Below are 20,797 nucleotides of genomic sequence, written 5' to 3' on the forward strand. Positions count from 1 at the left end.
ATTTTCATGTTATTTCATCTAAGTTTCCAACTAAATCTACAAATCTGCAAATCTGCAAATCTGTAAATCTAAAAATTTATAATCTTATAAACTTATTTCAGAGTCAATCGATCTAGCCATGTTACCTCGTTTCTCATTTATCTGCTAATAATTCATGATCAGTTCAATTGTAATTGACTATCAACCATCCAATTAATTCTTATGATTTTTATGATTTTTACAATCTAATTCCAACCATTCTAATTGTCCTTATTATTTCTTTATATTTCTTGTTTTTTTTCATTGTCTGCTTTTTGGTTTCGTTTTTTAATAATTAATTAAAACAAGGAAACATAATTCAATTTTCCCAACTTAAATAAAGAATCAATAATTAACAGATCAGAAAATTCGTAATATACTCCTCCATAATTAATAAAATATTAATTTTTTATTTTGTTGTTTTATCTTTTTATTTAGTTCTCCTTTATTTAAATAATTTTTTTATTTTTAACTCTTACTCGATTCCTTCATCTCAATTTTGAGGTAATTCAATGATTACTCATCATTCAATCATTTAATCCTTTAATCATTTAATCCTTTAATCACTAATCTGTTTATTATTTATTATTTAAATAATTAAATTCATTTGCAAAAATTACATTTACTATAAAGCCTTTATACAATTATTTGAAGAAATTTTTACAATTATTCAACTTTTTCTACAAAAATTATGTATAGCTCCCATTTAATTACTATTTGAAATATATCAGAAATTATTAATTTCACTAAAATTTTATTAAGATATCATTAAGATTTAATATATTTATTATAATTAAGACAATTAAAGCAATTTGAATTTAAAACCCATTAAATTTCAATAAATTAAGACAGTTTTAACATTAAAAATATTTAAAAAAACATATAAAAAATATAAAAAACATATAAAACATAAAAAAACATAAAAAATATTAAAAAAATTAAAAAAGACTCGGTTTATTTATAATGTCGCTTTTACTAAATTCATTAATTTAATATTCAAAACAAAAGAAAAACAAATCTGCCTCAATTTATTTGCTATTCTCTTTAATTTTACTCAATTCTAATCAATCTTTTGGCTTAATCTCAATTACATTAAATTCAATTTTATACAATTTTTCTTGTTTTTCAACATAATTGTGTTTCTTATATTTCTCCTCTTTATATTATATTTAGGCCGTTTACGAATTTAATAACTTTACATAATAAAAGATAACTATTTATTTGATTTGAAACAAAATACAAAGTAGTCTTTGCTACCAATAAGTTATAATAAGTAATAATAATATAAAATAAAACAGAGTAATAATAAATTAACATAAGATAAAATAACCTGAATAAAATAAATTTTAAATTCTTTTATTTCCTTTTTTTGTAAAAGAAACTAAACAAAAAAAAACAATAAATTACTATGCCTCACTAATATTAATTTAATAGAAATAAAAAAAAACCCACCAAATAAACTCAATTATCAATAAAATATAAAACGATTTGAAATAAGGTAAAATAAACATCATAAAAAATATAATAAAGTAAGTTAGTTAAGTTATAAAATAAGTAGAACAAAAAAAAACTAGATCATAGCCATTTGAAAAATAATGATAAAAAAACAACTGAAAATTAAAAATAAAATTAAAAATTAAAATCGAAAAATAAAATTGAAATTGAAAATCAAATTGAGGATGAAAAGAAAATTAAATTTTGCAAATTTAAATAAATAAATGAGGATTTGTATTAATTTAATTATCTCATTAAACCAGCAGTTTGATCATTAGATAAATCAAAACAATACTTTCCTAGAACTCTTTGTAAAGCTTCTTCAAGCAATTCCCATTTATAAATTTTTAGATCCTTTTCAATGTTTCTTGGTTTTGGTGAATTAAAAGACATAATTAATTTGAAAAATTTATCCAATTCATATGGATTTAAATTATTTTTGTTAAAATTTCTTTTTGAACCACTATTAATGTCATTTTTACCATCAATTAACTTCGGTTTACCGATTGTTAAACTCTCTAAAGTTTGTAGATTTCTTCTTATTCTATTTTTTTCTTTCATATCAAATGAATTTATGCCACTCAATCTTTCTAATAAGTAAATAATATCAACAGATGTAACATAGTATTCTTTTTTGAAATCCCAATATATACAAGAAATTATTGGAGAACCTTGTTCATATCTGGGAAATTCATTGATTTCAATTGGCTTAAAAGAAACGTTTAAATCTGTTTGAGATGCATACCAATCAAAAAGAACTAATCTTCTACAAGTTATTTTTTCGAAATCAGACCAATTTTGAGTGATGTCACTTAGGGGTTTTCTGATTCTTAAAACCACTGAAGGATAAATTGGATATAATAAACTTGGACTGGAATAATTTAATTTTCGATTAAGTTGATCATTTTTTTCATTATTAATTAAACCAGTTCTAATTAAACTTGGCTTAAAATTTGGTTTAAAAAACCCATCCTGACCATTGTATTGATAGTTATAATTGTAATTTGATTCGTTATCATTTGATATGGGAGGAAGATTATTGTTTGTATTAGCATTTGAATATAAGATTGGATTTGAAGTCGAGATTACATTTTGAATTCGACTTAAGCTGTTTGGATAATATGCTTGATTCGTCGTTGCAGCTGGATGACAATTGGAGTTGTAAGTATTAAAATTAATTGGATTTGGAATTGTAGAAGTTGCAGCGACCAAATTTGGACCCAAATTTGATGAATATGGCTGAGAAACTATATTGCAGCTATAAGAATTTCCATTAGATTTAAAATTGTTTGAAGAATATTGATTTGTTCCAGCAATATTGTTCCAAGAAGATTGTTGCTGCTGTTGTTGTTGTTGCTGTTGTTGAGGGTTGTAAGATAGATTTGATGTTGAAGGTAATCTGTTTAACACGTTAGTTGGATCAGAAGACGAGCGACCAGATATCGAGGATGAGGATGGTTTAGAGTCCAAAGAAGCAACTGAGGAAATGGAAGCAGATGAATGAGTAGGTGGTAAAGATGAATTCAATTGAGAGTAATTTGGCAACGTTTTTAGATTAAAAGTTGAGGATCTCGATCTAGTTAAGGGGGTGTTGATGATGTTATTGTTGTTATTATTAGATAAAGGGATAGTGTTATGTTGAAGTAAATTATTGTCATTGGGTGAAACATTTTTTCTCATATCAGTATTCATATTCATACTCATACCCATATTCATGTTCATGTTCATGCCCATATTCATGTTCATGTTCATGTTGTTCATTTGGTAGCGTAGATTAGGGTTTGAAGTATCAACAGAGTTTGAATAGGAAACTTGTGAATAATTTGATGATAAAAGACCATTGTTTTGATATCCAGCCATAGGAATGGGAATGTTTATATTTGAGAGAATTTAGAGGGATAGAAAAGTGAGTAACAATTTGAAAGAAAAATTGAAAAATAAATTGAATTGGACAATGTGATTAATAAGAGTACGATAATGTAGAAAAAGTGATTATATGTAAATGTAATTTGTAATTGTAGGTTGATGATGTGTGATGTGATGTGGTTTGTGATTTTAAGAAATAAATTGAGGATTGGAGGTTATAATTATAATTATAAATAAAATTGGAATTTGAATTGGAAAATGAAATATATATGTAAGTGAAGATTGATTCAAAAAGACAATTTTAAAAAATGAAAGAAATTGGGCCTTTTTATATATCTGGGACTAATAAGGTTACTAGCTGTAAGCTAGAAGAATTTAGGAATAATAAACCAACTAAAATCCTTTAATCAGACTCAAGTAGTTCAGTGATTCATCAAACGATTTAAAAATTGTTAATCTTAATTTCTAATGTTTGGAAACAGAAATATAGAAATAACACATTAAAATTGACTTTGACTTTGATCTTTGAATTTTAGTTTCTATTTCTAAATTATTATAGTTTAATATAATTTAATATCATTTAATATCATTTAATATAATATAATTCAATATAATATAATTATTAGAATTTTAATTTAATCTAATTAACTGAAATCCAAATATTTTTAAATAATAAAAAAATTTCAAACAGTTGAACAAATTTAAATTACCCAAATTACCCAAGAGAGTTTTGTGTATAAATTTTTAATTTTTCCTTTTTCCTTTTCATTTTCCTTTTCCTTTTACCTTAAATCCAAGTTGAATCCAATTTATTTTCAAGTTTTGATTTCTTTGTTCAGAATGTTAAATTTTGGCAAAGGATTGAAGTTGTTCAAAAAGAAAATGTTTAATAAAAAGCAGAAAGATCTTCAATCTGCCTACTATTTTTTCGCTGTTTAGCAGGGAAATCTGTCTTTGCTCAACATTAGCTTTGAAATGAAGCCCAACAGATTCAAAAACAACCTTAGGTGAGCTAACTGATGGAAAAAGTACTCAATTAGCAATTCCCTAAAGCCATGTTCCAGTTTCTCCCAGCTTCTTCCAGTCTCTTCCAGTCTCTCTCATATTCCTTCACTCTCATTCCAATGTCTGGTCAAAAAGACTACATCTGTGGGCCTTTTTGCTCCAGACCAAGACATTTTCGCCCGCTGTGTCAGGAGCCCGTTGCAGCCCCCGGCGTTGCGGGAGCTCCAACGCCGCAGTCAGATGACAAAACTGCAGACTGCGGTTGTGCTGCAGAAGCTGTGCGTCTGAGAGAGCTTTTGAGCAGACAGCATGAATGTGTCAGCGGACAACGCACTTTTGCAAACGGTACCTTTGCAGCGATCTGATGAAGACATAAAGAAGCGCTGGAAAACAAGAACAGATGCCTGAGCCAGCTGTCATTTATAGACACATTGGGAAATTTGGGCTTTTTGGGAAATTTGAGCTGTTTGTGCAGTTTGTGCAGTTTGCATTGCCTGGTTTGAGATGTTGTGTGGACTGGTTGTTAATTGCACAGCAAAACTTCATTTTCGTTCACCTTGGTGCTGTTGAAATCTATCCTTTTATCTGTGTTTTTAAGCTTTCTTTTAACATTTAAGATTCTCTCCAACAATTAGCACAGTAGGAGTTAAAATCTGCCTTAGAATACAGGTTTGCTTTTTCATCTAACTTTCCCATTACAAACCTCTAACTTTTATAATCACTGTGATATTATGAATATTTCTTCAAGATTCGGAAGGTTTTAAAAAGACTTATTTGGAATTTTAATTTTTTCTTTAAAAAATCCAGTCTTTTTCCAATAAAATTCGCAAAAAAGGTTTTTAAAATAGGTTTTTAAAATGCATTATTAGTCGTCTTTTTTATGAATATTCTATTGTTTTTACTTATTGTTTTTTCATTTATTATCATGTTTAATATTCATTCTTGCCACTTTATCATCATTGTAAACTATTTTGGCTCTCTTAGCTACAACTTAATTTACAATAGCAATTTGTTTACTAAATTATTGAAATTAATAATTCGTATCAAACAAAATATTTGAAATAATATTATAGCAATAATTAAATGAATAATCTTCTTGTTTTGTGCACGATCATCTCAATTGACTGATATATGTTATATACATTATATAATCTGTAAATAATTTATTTTGCCTTGATATAAAGTTATTTTATATATTTTATTCAACACTTTTTTTTTTGACTGAATTTTTCTCTTGATAAATATTTTAATCGGATTGCAATCATATAACTATCCATGAAAAACAATTTTCACCTCAGGTATATAGCCGAACCATCATATCCAAAGTTATTAAAGGAATATTTAATTAAATCACTCTACCCAATCATTATTAACTTATCAATTTATCAATTTTATTTCTTAATTCTTCTAAAACTAAAAGGAATTAAAAGGAATTAACAAAAATTAGATTTTTTGTTCCTTCATAAAACATGCACAGTCTGTATATTTATTATCAAATCAAATCAAATCAAATTTAACTAAAATTAAATCAGAGCAAATCAAAGAAAATCAATAAATACAATTATAATTTATAATTTTGCTTCAAAAATGTTATTTGATCGTCTTAAAGACACCCAGTTAAATTGAAAATCTTATAGATCATTTGTTTCCAATTATTTAATACTAAAATACATCATGATTCACTTTCAAGTCATAATTTTGATTAAATACATGTAATTGTGGTAAATATTGAAATTGTAATAAATCTTGTAACTAACCGATTCTTTTTAGGAAAAATAAAAAGAAATTTAACATAATTTAAAATAATGTAACAAGATAAAAAAACTTTCAAAGCATTTAATTTTTCTGTTTGAATTCAATTTATTTCTCAATCGACAATTATCGTTTTTAGACAAGAAAATTTCCTTGTCTTTATCTCCTTTGTTTTTTTCTTTGTTTTTTTTTGATAAATTTTTTTTATATTGCTATTCATAATTGTTAAACTTCAAATTTAGTGATATTATAAAAATTTAAATTAATGCATGAAACAGAAAAATTATTCAATTAATTTGCGTAGATAAAATTTTCAAAGTTATAGATCATATTTTGACAGTATTATCTTTATCTTAATCGAACAAAATAAAAGTTCAAATTGTATTGATAAAAACCAAAACACCAAAACACCAAAAAAAAAAAAAAAACCACACCAAAATAAAAGATTCCTATTCAAAATATTGAAGTTAATTGCCTGGTTTGTTTTTCTATCTTTTCTTGTTATCTTTTCACTTAACTATAGAATAATAAATAATGTTATCAAATTTATTGGGTTATTTAGAATCCAAAATTCTAATTGCAAAACTAACAACTCTAAGCAATTGTTACATTTCCTTGTTCATTCTCCTTTTCAATTATTTTCAATGATATTTATTATCTTTGTCTTGTTTGGTTGAATGGTTTCTTTTAATTAAAATCTATGATTTTCAAAATTTGCTTGAATTTTAATAAATCTAATTTCTCAATTACAGATTGACCATTAACAATAAATCATTCCTCTAATAAAAAATTGAATATTTATGTGTTTTTATTTTGTTTTAATCAAAACTTTAAATCTTCAAACAAAAAATCTTGAGAAGTTTTTTTCAACAAAAAACAGAAAAAATGAATATCAAATTACAAAATTAAAAGATAATTAGTTAGCTTAAATGTTATTGGTTTATTTAGAACTATTCTAATAAGATTACAAGATTAAAAGAGTTGGAAAAGTACAAAAATATAAAATAAAGATTAAATTCAATTACTGCCAATTATTAATATAACAATTGGTGTTTGTTTCAAAAATTGGAGAATAATCTTTGGATGATTGTTGGCTAGAATATTAAATGCCAAATTTAGTAACATTGAGTTATGAATAAGTGGGACATTTAGTCTCGATCGTTAGATCTAAGCGTAAGGTTATGTGGTAACAAAAACATTTATGCGTAAATAAGTTATGCAACTTACCGCAATAACGTTAATTTAACGTTGTCAACATCACAGAAGAATACATGCATGTGCCTCAGCCTTAACTCACAAACAATATCCGACAATACGTTAATGGACATAAATAAGCATAACAAAAGTGATTGTAGGTGAAAATTATAGTGTGTTGAAAACTACAGAAAATTACAAAAAAACTACAAATTATATACTGTAAGCAAAGATAAAAACATGAGCACGTCAAAAATATTCTGTAATAACATTAAGAATGCAATATATAAACAAACCTGAATTATCAAAGATTGTAACTCATAAATTCTTTTCAAGGGTCACAAAATTGATTATGAGAGATATCAACAAAAGAGTGGTTACTTGTTGGTTTTTGATTTCCTCTAATTTTTTGTTAATTGGCCTGAGAGACTGGTATAGTTTACTGTTTAAAATTGGAAGAGCCGATAAAATCAGTTTTGATTCAACTGTAAGTAGAAGTACAGAATCATGAAGCAAGAGAAAAAAACAACAGCAAAAAAAATTCAAACTGAATTGATGATAACAAAGGAATTGAAAAATAAAATCATAAAACAAATATCTGAAATCTCCAATATTCAATATTCAAAAAAGATAATGATAGTGTTATGAATATTTTAAAATAAAATAGAATATAATATGATATAATATGATATAATATAATAAAATATAATAAAATAATCACTTTTTATTCTAATAATCAAATTTGAAAATAAGAAAATAAATAAATGATTAGATGATTTTCAATACATCGTCTATTCGTCACAAATAACCTCATAGAATTCTTGGAAAATCTAATATATTATAAAACAAGGGGATAAATAGTGAAACTGCCTAAACATTTTCTCTCTATGTTAAGATAGGATTCTTTGAAAGAGCCCATAGGTATAATTAAATGATAAAAAAGAAATAATTTTTATTGATAAATTGATTTGAAAATAATTTAGATCAAATTTAATGTTTCTTTTTCTGTTGTTTTTTTGTGTTTTTTTTATAAATTTTCATAAATGAATATTCAAATTTTTTTGAATTTAAGGATTTAAGATTAGACTTATTTATTAATTGTTAACTGGGAAATCGAGAGTGAGAAAGTGTGAGAAAATATGAGAATTATGAAGTATTAATTATCAATTTTGTTTTTTTAACTAAATTTTTAATATTTTTTAAAATTCCCAAAAGAAGAGAAACAAAAAAAAATAAAGTAAAAAATAATTATTAGACAAAAGAAAACAAGAGGAAGAGAAAAAATATAAGAAAAATGCATGATCTATCTCGTTAGCCATTTTTTTTCAACTTTTTGTTTTCTTTTGTTTATTTTAAATTTATTTTTCAATCTAGTATAATTAATATTATAATTAATATTATAATTTGTAAGAAGATAAAACAAAGTGAAACCCAACAACCGAAAATCATCAAAAATCTCAAACAAAATTTTAAAAAAAACCTATTAAATTGAGAAACTTTTTTTAAAAACTTTTAGAAAATTATGAAAAATTTAAAAAATTCTATGAAACTCTATAATTACCTGATCACTATTTTAGTAATATTATCAAAAGTTGTCAGAAACTGATTTTAACATTTTTTGACTTGATACCAGTAATATTAATACAAATTGAAGATTTTGAAAGAGTATTTTCTTTAATGGTTAATTGAAAAAAAATTAGGTTTTATATCTGGCACCAATAGCATTGGTTTTCTTTTGTTCAGTTAGAGACTTATCAAAAGCAAGAGATACTAGTGCAAGGACATTGAAATGACAAGTTCATTAAAAGTTGAGAGAGATAACAGATGATTACTGAGCAAGCATATGGCAGAGGACTGCTTTCAGATCATAAGATGATACCTGTGAACTCCTAACTCAGTGGACTCATAAATTCACGAGTTCCTAAGAAATGAATATTAAACAGTCGCAAGATTATTATTATTAGTAGTATTAAAATTATATCAATGATTATATCAATAATTATTATTATTCAAATCAAACATGGTGAAACTCGTAATCATAAATATGAAGCAGTAGAAGCAAAACCCAAAAAGAAAACCAAAGTGGTTACTGTATCATTTTCGTAAGCTTAGCACATATTCACTAACCAATTCTACTGCGCAGCAGAGCCAACCAAAGCAGCACCATCGACCGAAATACCTCTCATCAAAACCAGCTCGACACCATGCTTCCTCAGATCCATCTCGTCCCTCAAACCATTCCTGAAAAATCAGCATCGAACCAGCGCGGCGGAAGAACCACCGCTGTGGATGCATCGCTCAAAGGGGCAAAAACAGCCCAGAAACGTTGTATCTAAGCCATGTACTGCTTTTGCGGGGAAGCGTGCGCCATATATCGGCATCGATTAACACGTGTCTTTATGTATATTCTGTTCCTGCAGGGTGAGCATCCTGCACCCAGCCAACCGGAAAAAAGAAAAAAAAAACTGTTCCAGAACACTTCGATGCTGGATGAGAGCTCAATGGGCATTGTTCAGTATTGTTGAACTGTTGGCCATTGTTCTTCGAGCTGCTGTTGATTTGATGCCCATGCAATCTGTTTAGCTGCCTTGGTCTCTTCTTGGGTTATTGTACTCGAGCATTGCATTTGTGTTTCACCAGAGCAAATCCACATATATTCAATACTGCCTGTGTTGCGACGTCTGCTGCCTGGATATCGTGCCATGAGACTGCTGAGAGCTGTTACTAAGATGCTTCAAGTCCACATAAATAATCTCAAGTTCAAGTCGAACAAAATAAAGAAAAACAACATCTTATATCTCTCAACTTTGGTGCTAGTTTTTTTGGTTTACTCTTTGCTCAACTTGAATATCCTCCATTTGAATCTAGCTTACAGTTATAACTCTTCATTGAACAGCTTAATTGAAAAAAATGATCAAAACGAGTTTTTCAACCAAATTTTCAAACTATTTGCATTATCAAAGCCTGATTGTTTGAAGTTGTCTAAATATAAAAAATCTCCAAAGGAAATTGATCGATTAAGCTATGAAAAAACAGAAGGTCCAATATTATCTGAGTATTACCTATCAAAATTCTTACAACTATCCAAAAAACAATACAATGATTTGTTGCAATCTCATAACAACTTGGTAAACAACTTGCCTCATAAAAATTTACTCAAAAACAAAAATTTTTATAAGGGTAATGGAATTGTATTTGTCGGTGGCGATGACTTTAACTGGCTAAATTTATTATCCATCAAGTTTTTGAGAAACATGGGCTCAAACTTGCCAATTGAAATTTTTATTCCTAATTTAACTTACTCTCCAAATGATCTCTTCTTTTGTGAAAACATTTTACCACAATATAACGCCGAGTGTATCTTATTGTCTTCTTATCTAAATGAAAAAACTCTAAGCACTTTCTCCTTCAAGGGTTATCAATATAAATCCTTAGCATTATTATTTTCATCTTTTGAAAATGTTTTGCTATTAGATTCTGATAATTTGCCTGTTAAAAACCCGGACTATATATTTAAAAATTCAATCTTTAAAGAAAAGGGATTATTCATTTGGCCAGATTATTGGAAAAGAACCACAAGCCCTTTTTTTTATAAAATTGCCAATTTAAAAATATTAAATAAAAGAGTTCGATTTGGTTACAATAATATAGAAAAAATCAAAGTTCAAATTGATTCTGATTCTGAATCTGAATCTGAATCTGAAAATAAATCTAATTCCGACTTTGATTTTGATTTTGATTTAAATCTAGAGAAAAATTTCGATCAAGATTTAAACTCAAATATAATCAATAGCAACACTGTCCCATTTCATGATAGAGAAGGCTCAATCCCAAATCCAACCTCTGAGTCTGGTCAAATCTTAATCAATAAATCATCTCATTTTAATACAATCTTATTGTCTTTATATTATAATATTTTTGGTCCAGAATATTACTATCCTTTATTATCTCAAGGTACAAGTGGTCAAGGAGACAAGGAAACATTTTTATGTGCCAACATTGTTTTGGGTAATAGTTATTTTCAAATTAAAGAAAAAGCTGGCGCTATTGGTCAATGGATTAAAGATTCTGGTGAAGAAAAATTGAATTTTTTTGGTCATGGAATAGCTCAAAATGATCCAATCGAAGAGTACTTGTATGAACATGGTGATAGAATAGATAAAGCTAATGTAATGTTTATTCATGCCAATTACCCTAAAATGAATCCCTTTAAATTAGTTAAAGAAAAATTATTAAAATATCATGATGGTAAAAACTATCAACGATTTTATGGCCATATTCAGATATCAAATAATTCAATTGATTTTGAACTTCAACTCTGGTCTGTAATAAAATCTTTATTAAATGATTATAAATATGATTTGCATAAATTATTTGAAGATTTTGATGGAAAAAATATAAAACTTAGAGATGAAGTATTAAAACAGGTTGATGAATTTTATAATTACCTAGAAAAGACTTCAAAACTAAAAAATATATTATAACATTTTTATTACAATCCAATTACATTTTTATTTTTTTTTTACTAATTTCATAAAAAAAAATTAGAATTCTTGTCCTCATATTCATTTTTTTTTCATCTATTAACTCATTCACTTTATCATTTCACATCTTTTTGTTTCTTTTATTCATTTTATGTGATATACATAAATCTGTATTCATATTTCCAGTTCATCATTCCTCTATTATTCCTTACTTTACTTCTCATTTCCTTTTGGTTGTTTCACAATGATTTTTTTATTTCCAATAATTTTTTTTTATTTACTCTCGTTTCCTTTTCAATTTTCCCCTTTTTATTTTGTTTTAAATTGGTCAATTTCAAGTTTTGTCAACTTTCTTATTACTCGTCTAATTAGTCATCACTTATAGATCTCACTACACTACTCTAAATAAACAAGAAAAACTTCCTCACCCAAAATTAGGTCTCGTTTGTTTTTAAGTTCTGATAGAACCACAACAAGATCAGTTTCCTTTTGATATGCTGTTACAACAAAAGGATTCTGCTCTTTCTTTGAAGATCCTGTTTTGTGGTGCCAGATTTCAAAAAAATCCGACTTTTGTGTCCCTTCCGCTCAAGCAGCAAAAGCAGCAAAAGCAGCAGAAGCACCAGGAGGCGACACAAAAACAACATTTCAGCTTTATTTTGACAGCTGATTTTGCATCCATCAAGCTCGTCTTCCCAGCTTATTTATAGAGCTCCAAATCCCCCTTCCCTCTCTTTTCTTCTTTCCTTCTTTTCTATCTTTCTTTTCTTCACCAGTAAACACTACTTTTTACCAACATCACAGTCAACTACAAAACATCATCAAGTCAATCCTCTTTTCATTAGTAATCTTTCTATAATCATTCAATCACCCTTCTTATTTCAACTTCATTACTTCACTACTTATCTCAAAATGCCTCTTCGTCAAGTTTTCGCTACCAAGCCAGTTGAATCAACTCCAGTTACAGAACCAGAAAAAACAACTCCTGAACCTGTCGCTGATGATGCTTCAGAAATTCCTGCTGATCCTGCTGCTCCAACTGAACTTGAAAGAAGCGCCACAATGGTTTATGCTGAAAAATACAGATTGGTTGGTCCTGTAATAAAAGCTGCTAATCCTTATTTCAATCCTCCATTTCAATTTGTCAAAACACATACTGGTACTGTTGGTAAAAGATTAATAGATTCTGTTGATAGCTTTGGTGTTACAGCGTTAAAATCATTAGAAACTCATATTCCCTTTGGCTCAAAACCAAAGACAGAGCCTGAAACTGAAATTCCTGTTGTTGATGAGACTGAACCTGCTGTTGATTCCCAAACAGTTAATAAAAATTAATTATATTCAATTAAAATAATGCGTTTTTGATATTATATTCCGTCTTTTTTTCTCTGATTTTCTTTGCCTTTAATTTTTTTTTATTTTTGATTTGTTTCAGTACTTCTCTTTCTTCTTTTGTCCATCTATTGTCAAAGGTATTGTGTTGTTTTCTATTATCGATCATAAATGTGATGAGTATACTATGATGTTCATAAAGTAATATGGATTTAGGAATGGTGAATAAGTATTATTATAAAAAATTGCTGATTTTAGTGGTGCCTTGTTTTTTCTCTCTTTTTTTCAAGTATATGCTTTCATATGATAGACTGGTTGGAATAATTATTCATGCTTCATGTTAATGGTTTTCTATAATTCTCCCAATAAATTTTTATTGAATTTGTTTGGTTTCTTTTACTTTATTCCTTGTCTTTTTTTTCTTCTCGATTTTTTTTCTTTCTCTTTTATTAACGTATGTATGTGTATATGATTAATCATTAGTGATTTCAAATAATATTAAAAATAAACTGGAATTTCTATTATTAAACACAAAGAAATCAAACTTCATATTCAAATAGCACTAAATAAAAAAAAACTCTAGCCAACAAAATGTTAAAAACAAAATTTAAATAAAACAATCACAGTATCTTGATTAATAACAAAAAACAACAAATTTTTAAAAAAAAATTAAAAAAAAAACTTTTAAAATACACCCATTAATATAATTTTAATTTATTTTAATCTTCAATACTGCTCTCCCCGTCGAATTCGTCTCCAGTTTCACCTTCACTTTCTGAATCTCCAGCATAATTTACGATTTTTCTAGCACGACTACTTCTTCTAACTGGTGTGTTAATTGCCATTTTTTTATCTTTTTTAGCTGAAGGTGTCTTTTCAATCGATTTTCTTTTTCTTCCTCTCTTAGCTGGAGTAGTTGGAGGAATTTTGACATGTTTTTTAATCCCAGTCTCTTTTTTTTCTATTGATATCTTCTTACTTGTAATTTTTATCTTATTTTTTAACTTATTGTTTCCATTTAAATTTAAATTTAAATTTAAATTCAAATTTCCATTTTTTCTCTTCCTGCTACTTGAAATTTTTGAAACCTCAGTTTCAACTTGACTTTGTAGTCGTTTTAAGATACTTTCTTTTATAAAAACAGTAGATGCAACTTTTTGTGCTTCTTTAGTTGATTGCATTGGAGAGAATAAATCTGCAAATAATTGAATTTTTCCTGGCCATGTTTGTAATATCCAATTTTTTTGTTTAGCAAGCGCCTTTATCAGCATACATGCTAGCTCAGACACTCTATATATACTATAGATTGAATCCGGTGGATTATCTAATTCATAAAGCTCTCCAGCAACTAATGCATCTCTATACTGTTTTATTCGATTGGAAAAATAATATAATAATGATATGTTTTCTTGTGTAGCAATGCAATCCAAATAAAATGATATATAAACCATCGCAAAACTATAAGCAAAAAATAACTTATTATCTTCAGCTTTTTGTTTTTCGTTCTCGAAATTTTCATGGTTATTATCTTCTTTTTCTTTTTCTTCAATATTCTCTTTTCCATTTTCTTCAATATTTTCTTTTCCATTTTCTTTTGCAAAGTCTTTCATTTCTTCGTCTTTCATTTCTTCATCATTGGATTCCTTCTTTATTGTGTTCAGTGTGGCTTTCTTGACTAAATCAATAAACTCATGATGATGAGTTATTAAATGTAACAATCTCACAAAACTTCTTTCAAATGTGATGTCTTTGCTTCCTTCTTTAATTTGCAATTTTCTATTAAAAGATGACTTAATCCATGTCCGGACATCAAGTTTAAATTGATCATTTGGTTCATGAGCAATAAAAAAAATTAATGGTATAAACCTTTCTGAAATTACTTGATTGTTTAAGTATTTTTTCAATTTGGTCACAAACTCTTTCCTTACATTGATATTCTCATCTTGTATAAGAAATATTAATGTGCTAATAGTTGAAGGCCTAATCATTTTACTATAAACTGGCAATTTAGCCAATTTTAAAAACATTAAGCCAGTGTTTAATCTCAATATTGCCTGAAAATGTTTTGGAGTAGGCCAATTTGCAGATTTCTTGGAAACAATTTCTCCACCATTACTAATTAACGAAACAAACAATTTCAAAACCATCACTGCCAATTCTTCAGCATTGGGCTCGCTCTCCAAAGATTTAAGTCTATTAACAAAAACTTTAAGCGCAAAAACTTTGGCATAACACTCATCATAAACTTTATTTTCTAGCTCACCATTCCTAATCCAATCAGGATCATTTTCATCATCTGCAGAAACACGATTCTCTAAAAGAACTTCTTTGATTAAATAAGATGTTATTTCAGCTGCCTCAGGCTCTACTAATGACTTTTGATATAAAAATAACTCGGCAATTGTAGATAAAGATGTCACAAAGTTAGAGCTTTTATAGTTCAATGGATATAATTCTTTAAAAATAGAACTTGATAAGCTTTCATTTTGCTTAGAAAGACAAATTATTTTAATAGCATATTTGGCTTCCAATGGACTTCCATTGATTGAAAAATCTTTTAGCGAATTAAAGTAATGTTCATCTGTAGGTAAATAACTAGGATATCTTTTGAAAAAAAGAAATGAAGCTTTTAATGATTTGATATTTATATCATATGGTTTATCAACCTCCATTTCATCTTCAGAAATTTTTCCACTATTATTTGATTTAGAAGGAGATGAATCGATGATTAAATTATTTAACTCATGAATATGATTTTGAAAAACGTTTGGAATAATATTAGAAATCTGTTCTATTATTTCATTAGCGATTCTGTTAAATGGACTTGTTTCATCTTTAGTGTAGCTCATTATAATTGAAATGTTGCTTTTGTTGAAAAAAATAACACTAGATCTGTACATAAACAATTTGAAATTTTTTATCATGTCTGTTGTTGAAACTGAAATTAATTCATTCTGACCACTACTAGGAAGGTTATTGATAGTTTTAGAATCAGTCAATCTATTAAATAGTTCTTTCAACGAATTTTTAATAGTTTCATAATCACTGTCAGATGAAACGCATAGTTTTATTAAATGAAATAGCCTCCTATTATTAAGCTTGACAAATCTATCCAAAACGTTATACGTGTTTAAATTTCCAGGCATTTGAACACATAGCCATTGTAATACCTTATTAATATTTTTCTCTAGAAGTTCTTTTTGTTTCTGATCTGATATAGTCCCCCCATTAAATTTCTCGCATAAATTTAACAAAGTGAGGAATGCTTCTGATAAACGTTTCTGTCGTTTGTTAAAAGCCTGAAATGATTTTAGAGCCCTATCATCTAAAGAATTTAAAATATATAAAAGTCTTTTTACACGGATTTCATTATTAGATTCAATTGGAAAGAAATGTTCAAATAATGTAATATCAACAGAATAATTAATTTCTTTGTCGTTAATATAAATTAAATTAAAAATGCTATTTGGAATCCATGAAACCAAATCTTTTAGAGGATTTTCCTTATCCTTTTGTTTTTCCTTTTCATCGGTGGTAGTACCATTTTTATTATTGAGATCTGAAGAATCGTCCTTTTTATTATCTTTTTGCTTGATAGTGCTAAAATTGTCAAGGTCTAAAGATATTAAATCATTAATGGCATAATTATACAAATTTCCCAATATTTTTATAGCTTCGTTTCTAATTTCCGAATGTTTTTCTCTTACCAATTGGCCTAATGTTTTCATTATTGTGATATTATTACTAAATCTGCTAATAAAAACGGAAGGCTGCAAATTTTCATTTAACATTTTGCAAGCAGATAATCTGACTTTTTCATCCGAATCAATTAAAGATTTAGAGATACCATTAGAGATATCTGCAATTAAATCAGTTCTAGAAACCAAAATTTTTGAACTTTCTTCAATCCATTTTATTCTAACTTGAGGAGATATATCCAAGGTTTTTTTAAGCCATTTTATCCAGGTTTCATGGTGTTTGACAACAAAATTGACCTTTGGGGACTGATGAACTATAATTTTCCCGATGGCTTCAGTTGCAAGAACTCTTTGTTTGACATCATCAGACAATAATTCATCATCGATTAAACCCATTACTGAAGATAATAAATCTGGCACGTATTTCCATATTTCAACGATTAATTTATGAACTTTTTCAAGATTTTTCATTGCAACTTTTGGATCTATATCATCATCTTCTTCTTCACTTTCATTATCAGAACTGTCATTGTTGATTTTTTTATGTTTATTTTTATTTTTATGTGTAGCATTATCTTTTATATCAACAGACTCATTTGCAATTAGACGGATATTTTCATTTAATATATCGGATATGAATTTATTTAATTGAGCTGATAATCTATCAGAATTGGTCTGGCATATTGCTACTGTATATGCAAAAGATGGCGATGAGATATTTAAAGAAGAAGTTATCAAATTTATATTCGATGGATTAGTTGTATTGGTTAGAAATTTATTCAATATTAATTTCAATACGGATAAGGGGATTGATTCAGCTTCTGCTATAACTTCACCAAGAATCATTGAGATAACCGGAATCAAGTTTTTTTGAACATTTTTAGTTGAAAGAACGTTATAAAATAAATCGAATAATTTTTCGATTAAAGATTCAGATTTAGGTAAATCAGTAATTAAAATAATACTTCTGACTTCAGCTAGTCGCTTTAGAAGATAGACCACTTGGTCGTAATATGGACCATCAGGATTACCTAAATTTTTGAAATTTTTTAAAAATAACTTAAATATATCAGTTAATTGATTTGCAGTAAAAGGAGCATCTGGTGCGTAGATTCGCAATAAATCGGCTATACATGAAGCAACGTATACTGAGACACCTTGATCATTATGTTTAAGCAATTTTTGATTAACCAAGTCCTTTTTAACTGCATCAAACGTGGATAAATCCACTTTTTCTTGATCAACGGAAGTCAATTCATTGAACAAATTGGTCAAACGATTCAAGAGAACTTTAGCAGAAATTGGGTCTTTAATGGTTGGTATAATACTCTCTTTGAATTTCAATTTCTGTAGAGAAGCAGATTTGGCCATTGCAAGATATTATAGCGTCAGATCAGAACAATAGCTGAACAAAACCAGATTGAATCTTGATGAGGGTTTCAAGAACAACCATCTAATTTTCAGTGGTTGTAAAAGTTATTGGATGAATCAGAAAAAGCACATCAAAATAAAACTGAAACGCGTTCAAGGAAACAATTTTCAATGTTGTTGTTTACGTAAGCAGACGAACTTTGTTTAATTTTTGAGTTTTCTAATGCATTCATTTTAAGGCAGAAAGCCGCAGATATATGCAGACACCATGTTCCAGCAGTGTGGGTTGCAAACAATAACCAAGATTAGCGAACCAAAGAAAACGACCATTAGCGAAAAGGGCGTTTGCGACGCGTTGTTCACGCATTGTTTGACGATTGGCTGGAGGCAAAAACGTTATCACAGCATCACTCAAAGAAGAAACAATAAGATGAGATGGGAGAAGATAAGCGAATAATCAGTATATAAGGAGTGTTTTTCTCGAGTTTCTTTAGTCTTCTTTATCACTCTTTATCAATTTTTACTAATTGGAAGAGTATTTTCAGCTGCCAGAACCATTTAATTCTTATTCATTATCACAATTGTTGGTAAAAATGATTTTATCAGGTTACTTGAACCATTTTCTATTTTCAGGGATTTTGTTCAAGCAAGAACTTAGTCCAGATTTTGAATTTCCTTTGTCGTTGACTCCTGAATGTGCTGATCCTCTGTTGTCTTGTTCGATGAGAGATGGCGGATTAAGTGAGATTGATCTGTGCTGTTTTGAATCGCCTGGTGGAGTTATAATGCAGACACAACTTTGGAACCCATATAAAGGACCAAAAGACTCTTTTACGATTCATGGGTTATGGCCAGACAAATGTGATGGATCGTGGGAGCAATTTTGTGATCGATCAACTCAAATACCATTTTCAAGAACTTTTGATTTGAGATCTGTTATCAGAGACCAATTTAATGAAACATTGTTATTAGATTATATGAATGAATATTGGAAGGATTTTTCAAGAGACGATAGCAATTTATGGAAACATGAGTTTAATAAGCATGGGACATGCGTGTCTACGATACAACCACCATGTTATCAAAAGAAAGATAATAGCAGTAAAGGGAGTAGTAGAGGTGTATTTGAAGAGAATGAAATAATTGAAAAGGAGTATTTAAGGTATCAAAATGCCATTGATTACTTTAAAGTGACAATAAATTTATTTAGAAAATTGCCTACGTATGAATGGTTAAAAGAGGATGGTATTATTCCATCGGGTGTTAAGACGTATACAAGAGATGAGATATCTCAATCATTGAATAAACATTTTGGATCGAATGTTTATTTTTCATGTCGTGGAAGAAAATTGAATGAAATCTGGTATTATTTTAATTCATATGGATCGATTTTACAACAAAATTTTACATCGATTGATACATTGACCAATTATGATAATAGATGTCCAGCAACAGGAATTATTTATCCTGTGAAATTTAATTATAACCAATAAATTTGTTATGATCAACTTCAGTTTTTATGCTATTTATTCATTTATTTACCAAAAGTTTCAAAGTTTCAAAGTTTCAAAATTTCGAAATTTAAATATTTTTAATTTCAATTCTAATTTTTATTTTAATTTCAGTTTTCTTGATGTTTTTGTTTTTTATGAGTGCTTGTCTTTGATTTTGATTTTAATTTAAATTTTGAGTCAATGAAATTGTTATCTAGATTGTTCAAGTATAGATTATTTGATTCATCATTATTCAATAATAGAATGTTTATATTTAAAAGCTTTGATAGCTTTTTTAAAATTTTTAGGATATCAATGTATAAATCCAATTCGATTTTAATGGATAAATTTAGATTGAAGTCAAACTCTTCATCATTATCACTATCGCTATCATTATCGTTATCATTATCACGATGGTTCTGATGATTGCTATCAATTGACTTGAGACTGTTGATTTCGTTTATATTTTTAATTAGATGAGTTATTGGCTCGATTATTATTAGTTTCAAGTTTGAACCTGAGTTTGAGTCATTAGATATCTGTTTGTACAAGAGTTTTAGCTTGTCGTAAAGACTGTACAAGTCATTTTCCTTGATTATGTTCAAATTGCTGAATATTTCTAGTAGCTGTTCGCTTTTGTCCTTGTCGTTTTTGAAGACAGTCAGCTTGGAGTAGCTGTCCCGGATCGTCGAGCCCAACTTGAAGAAGTCCAAGGAGCTGGTCAAGTCGAAGTAGACGACTCTGTTGCAACAGCGGTTCAGCAACAAGAGCTCGGAGATGAGCTTTGCGAGGTACTGGGATGGTGTTAGTGGTGCCTGGGGAGGGGGGCGGGAAGCACACTTACTCGGCGTGAGGAGGCGTCGCTGAAGAGCGAGAGAAAAAAGGCGTCGGTGCCAGGACTGCGGGCGTGAAGGAGTTCCATGCAGCAGGTGCAGCAGGTGAAGCAGAAGCAGCAGAAGCAGCAGCGCCACCAAGACGGCTCAGCAAGCGTGCCGGAAACGCGCCAGCACCGCGCCAGAGCTGGCACCTGACAGCCGGCGCGGGCCGCATGGCGTTCTTCCCGTCGTTCTTCTTCTTTGCTAGTTCTTCT

At 28.5% G+C, this 20,797-nt stretch overlaps 8 protein-coding genes across 8 annotated transcripts; 5 read left to right on the forward strand and 3 right to left on the reverse strand.

Moving 5' to 3' along the window:
* Positions 1–1,758: 1,758 nt before the first annotated feature.
* On the reverse strand, positions 1,759–2,349 carry ASCRUDRAFT_30424 (uncharacterized protein; the record flags this gene model as incomplete). Its single annotated transcript, XM_020190184.1, has 2 exons — positions 1,759–1,963; positions 2,006–2,349. Coding segments are annotated over 2 exons (549 nt in total), but the record flags the coding sequence as incomplete, so codon positions are not given.
* A 5,143-nt stretch (positions 2,350–7,492) lies between these two features.
* Positions 7,493–8,001, forward strand: ASCRUDRAFT_73915 (uncharacterized protein). The gene has a single exon (XM_020192483.1). It carries the CDS (start codon positions 7,607–7,609, stop codon positions 7,838–7,840), a length of 234 nt encoding a protein of 77 aa, XP_020050559.1. The 5' UTR covers positions 7,493–7,606; the 3' UTR covers positions 7,841–8,001.
* A 1,610-nt stretch (positions 8,002–9,611) lies between these two features.
* Positions 9,612–9,943, forward strand: ASCRUDRAFT_103850 (uncharacterized protein). Its single transcript, XM_020188579.1, has one exon. The coding sequence runs from the start codon at positions 9,669–9,671 to the stop codon at positions 9,852–9,854; it is 186 nt and encodes a 61-aa protein (XP_020050560.1). The 5' UTR covers positions 9,612–9,668; the 3' UTR covers positions 9,855–9,943.
* A 115-nt stretch (positions 9,944–10,058) lies between these two features.
* On the forward strand, positions 10,059–11,813 carry ASCRUDRAFT_28863 (alpha-mannosyltransferase; the record flags this gene model as incomplete). The annotated part of the gene is made up of 2 exons (XM_020190074.1): positions 10,059–10,991; positions 11,082–11,813. 2 exons carry the CDS (start codon positions 10,059–10,061, stop codon positions 11,811–11,813), a joined length of 1,665 nt encoding a protein of 554 aa, XP_020050561.1.
* Positions 11,814–12,725: 912 nt separating this feature from the next.
* Positions 12,726–13,148, forward strand: ASCRUDRAFT_6105 (uncharacterized protein; the record flags this gene model as incomplete). Its single annotated transcript, XM_020191266.1, has 1 exon — positions 12,726–13,148. One exon carries the CDS (start codon positions 12,726–12,728, stop codon positions 13,146–13,148), a length of 423 nt encoding a protein of 140 aa, XP_020050562.1.
* A 716-nt stretch (positions 13,149–13,864) lies between these two features.
* Positions 13,865–18,214, reverse strand: PDS5 (sister chromatid cohesion factor PDS5; the record flags this gene model as incomplete). The annotated part of the gene is made up of 6 exons (XM_020190076.1): positions 13,865–14,095; positions 14,234–14,650; positions 14,822–15,839; positions 15,888–16,632; positions 16,687–17,351; positions 17,436–18,214. 6 exons carry the CDS (start codon positions 18,212–18,214, stop codon positions 13,865–13,867), a joined length of 3,855 nt encoding a protein of 1,284 aa, XP_020050563.1.
* A 701-nt stretch (positions 18,215–18,915) lies between these two features.
* Positions 18,916–19,689, forward strand: RNY1 (ribonuclease T2; the record flags this gene model as incomplete). Its single annotated transcript, XM_020189522.1, has 1 exon — positions 18,916–19,689. A coding segment is annotated over one exon (774 nt), but the record flags the coding sequence as incomplete, so codon positions are not given.
* An 82-nt stretch (positions 19,690–19,771) lies between these two features.
* Positions 19,772–20,744, reverse strand: ASCRUDRAFT_103981 (uncharacterized protein). The gene is made up of 2 exons (XM_020188583.1): positions 20,552–20,744; positions 19,772–20,501 (listed from the first exon to the last, which is right to left on the reverse strand). Exons 1-2 carry the CDS (start codon positions 20,627–20,629, stop codon positions 19,836–19,838), a joined length of 744 nt encoding a protein of 247 aa, XP_020050565.1. The 5' UTR covers positions 20,630–20,744; the 3' UTR covers positions 19,772–19,835.
* Between the last annotated feature and the right edge of the window lie 53 nt (positions 20,745–20,797).

The sequence above is a fragment of the Ascoidea rubescens genome, assembly GCF_001661345.1.
Source record: "Ascoidea rubescens DSM 1968 unplaced genomic scaffold ASCRUscaffold_1, whole genome shotgun sequence".
Taxonomy (NCBI): domain Eukaryota; kingdom Fungi; phylum Ascomycota; class Saccharomycetes; order Ascoideales; family Ascoideaceae; genus Ascoidea; species Ascoidea rubescens.